This window comes from Otolemur garnettii, unplaced genomic scaffold (assembly GCF_000181295.1).
Source record: "Otolemur garnettii isolate 467f Iridium unplaced genomic scaffold, OtoGar3 scaffold00210, whole genome shotgun sequence".
In the NCBI taxonomy this organism is placed as follows: domain Eukaryota; kingdom Metazoa; phylum Chordata; class Mammalia; order Primates; family Galagidae; genus Otolemur; species Otolemur garnettii.
In genome coordinates this window covers 93,825-97,209 of record NW_003852605.1, presented here as the reverse complement: position 1 = coordinate 97,209, position 3,385 = coordinate 93,825, and the positions used below count along the sequence as shown (strand labels likewise).

Sequence of the window (3,385 nt, the reverse complement as noted above, 5' to 3'; positions counted from 1 at the left end):
AAAAAAAAAAAAAAAGAAACCACCAAATTGAGGCAAGGTGTGGTGGTTCATTTCACACTTGTAATGCTAGTACTCTGGGAGGCGGAGCTGAGGTTCAGGACTTTGAGACCAGCCTGAGCAGGAGAGAGACCCCATTGCTTAAAAAAAAAAAAAAACAAAAAAAAACACCAAACTGTCTTCCAATGCAGTACCATTTTGCATTCCCACCAGCCATGATACCATCAATGTTTTGGATTTTATCCTTCTGATACAAATGTAATTTTAATTTGCATTTCCCTGGTTGCATACAATGTGAAGCATCTAACTATATCTTCTTTGGTGATGTATTTGTGTTTTTTTGGTTGGTTTTTTTTTTTTCTTTTTGTAGTTTTTGGCCAGCATCCTACTACTTAAGCCACAGGCACAATCCTATGTGTTTGTTTATTAACTAGGTTATCTTTTCTTTTTCCCTTCTCCCTCCCTTCCCTGACTACTTTATTAGTTTCTATAATCAAATCCTTGTAGGTCAGACCTTAACATATTTAATATAGTACAAATGGGGTTTGTTTTATTTGTTTGTTATTTCAGATAGAATCTCACTCTGTTGCCCTCGGTAGATTAAATACCATGGCATCATCATAGCTCACGGCAACCTAAAACTTCTAGGCTCAAGCAATCCTCGTGCCTCAGTCTTTGAGTAGCTAGGACTATAGACTATAGGTCCCCACCGTGCTGCGTGGCTAGTATTTCTTTTTTCTTTTTTTTTTTTTTTCACTTTATCACCCTTGGTAGAGTGCTGTGGAGTCACAGCACTCATAGCTCACAGCAACCTCCAGCTGTTAGGCTTAGGCAATTCTCTTGCCTCAGCCTCCTGCTACAACACCCGGCTATTTTTTGTTACAGTTTGGCCGGGCCCCAGCTTGAACCTGCCACCCTCGGTATATAGGGCCAGTGCCCTACTCACTGAGCTGCAGGCACCGCCTCTCTTGACAGTCTAATTTGCAAAGCAGAAGTTTTTAATTTTAATGAAGTTTAGCTTAACAGTTATTTCTTTCATGGATTGTTCCTTTGCTGTTGTTATCTAAACAAATCATTACTGTACCCAAGTTTTTTGCTTTTTTTTGAGACAGCCTCAAGCTATCCTCTTGGGTAGAGTGCCTTAGCATCACAGCTCACAGCAACCTCCAACTCCTGGGCTTAGGTGATTCTCTTGCCTCAGCCTCCTGAGTAGCTGGGACTACAGGTACCCGCCAGCTCTGGTGCCATGTGGCTGACACCTTAGCTGCTTGAGCTATGGGCGCCGAGCCACTGTACCCAAGTTTATCTAGGTTTTCTTGTATGTTATCTTTAGTAGTTTTTTTTTTTTTTAAGTAGTGTTATAGTTTTCCATTTTATATTTAGGTCTGTGGCCTTCTTTGAGTTAATTTCTGTGAAGGGTGTAAAATCTTTGTTTAGGTTTTTTTTTTTTTAAAGAGACAGAGTCTCACTTTATCACCCTGGTAGAGTGCCATGGCGTTACAGCTCACAGCAACCTCCAACCTCCAACTCGGGCTTAGGCAATTCTCCTGCCTCAGCCTTCCAGTAGATGGGACCACAGGCACCCGCCACAACACCCAGCTATTTTTTGTTGCAGTTTGGCCGGGACCAAGTTTCGACCCACCACCCTCTTTGTTTAGGTTGATTTGTTATTTTACGCATGTGAATGTCCAGTTGTTGAAAAGAATATCTTTTCTCTATTGTATTATCTTTACTCTTCTGTCATGAGTCTATTTCTGGGCTCTCTTTTCTGTTACATTGAACTGTTTGTTTCTGCCAATCCAACACTTTCTCTTTTTTGAACACTTTTTTTTTTAGAGACAGAGTTTCACAATGTGTCGCCCTTGGTAGAGTGCTGTGGCATCACAGTTCACAGCAACCTCCAACTCTTAGGTTCAAGCTATTCTCTTGCCTTATCCTCCCAAGCATCTGGAACTACAGGCACCCACCACAAAGCCTGGCTATTTTTTGCAACAGCTGTCATTGTTTAGCTGGCTCAGGCTGGGCACAAACCTGCCACCCATGTGCTTAGTGCTATAACCACTGTGCTATGGGCAGCGAGCCTTTGCACACATCTTATGAGCACTTCTTACACTGTTTTATTTACTTTTAACTTTTTTTTTCCTTGAGACAGTCTTACTATGCCACCCTCAGTAGAGTGCTGTGGCATCACAGCTCACAGCAACCTCAAACTTTTTTTTGAGACAGAGTCTTAAGCTATTACCCTAGGTAGAGTACCATGGTGTCACAGCTCACGGTAACCTCAAACTCTTGGGCTTAAGCGATTCTCCTGCATCAGCCTCCCAAGTAGTTGGGATTACAGGCACCCACCACAATGTCCAGCTATTTTTTGGTTGCAGTTGTCATTATTTGGCAGGCCCAGGCTGGCTTCGAACCTGCCAGCTCAGGTATATATGGCTGGTGCCTTAGCTGCTTGAGCCACAGGCACCAAGCCTACTCTTAACTTTTTATACTAAGTTTTAATGTCAGATAGTATCAGTCCTTTATTTTTTTTCAGTATTGTGTTATCTATTCTGGATCTTTTGCCTCTTCATATAAATTTTAGAATCTGTTGTTGATGTAGCTGGTACTCATTTGTAAGTGGGGAAACTTAATGGGCTGAGGCTACCTTCTAGAAAGCACTTTGTGACTCCTTGCTTTTGTATTTTTTCACAAAAAACTTTATACCAAGTATGTCCTCCTTTTTCCTTATTGCAGTTGGAGGATGACAGCACACCTGAACCAAAGCAAAATGGAGAGGAAGGCTGTCACCAGAATGGTCTTGCTCTCCCAATACTGGAAGAAAGGGAGATTCTCTCACACTCTCTGGAAGCAGAGCACAGGTAAGTGAGGAAGAGATTATAGGGTATACAGTGTACGGCTGGTAAGGACCTAGAAGACATCTCAAACCAAGTCAGGCATATAGAGAGAAGTGCCCTCAAGCATCATCACTTGTTCTCTGTATAGGCCCCCAGGTTGGCCTGATCCCTACCAGGCATCCTCTCACAGACTTAGCCAGGATTTTCACAACCTCTCTAAGGCTTTCATTTATATGTGTATATATATATATATATATACACACACACACATATATATATATATTTCCCCCTCCCCCAACACTAGACTACCAGGGATTTCATATATATAAATTTCAGGCTCAGATATACCTATAGTCATAGGTGGGAGAAAAGAGGAACCTGTATGCTGGAACTGTTGTGTTGGCTCCTGTGTTGACCCTCCTGTTCCATGTGAGCAGTTGCCATAAAATCCCTTTAAGAAGCATGAGATCGGCTCGGCGCCTATAGCTCAACCGGCTAAGGCGCCAGCCACGTACACCTAAGATGGCGGGTTCGAATCCCCAGCCCGGACC

General features: G+C 42.6%; 1 protein-coding gene across 1 annotated transcript in view; it reads left to right on the top strand.

Moving 5' to 3' along the window:
• Positions 1 to 3,385, top strand: part of GPBP1L1 (GC-rich promoter binding protein 1 like 1) — a 47,150-nt gene that overhangs the window by 38,858 nt on the left and 4,907 nt on the right. Inside the window, exon 10 of the mRNA XM_003801409.3 lies at positions 2,734 to 2,858. Coding sequence (XP_003801457.1) covers positions 2,734 to 2,858 — 125 coding nt within the window. The remainder of the gene's footprint in view (positions 1 to 2,733; positions 2,859 to 3,385) is intronic.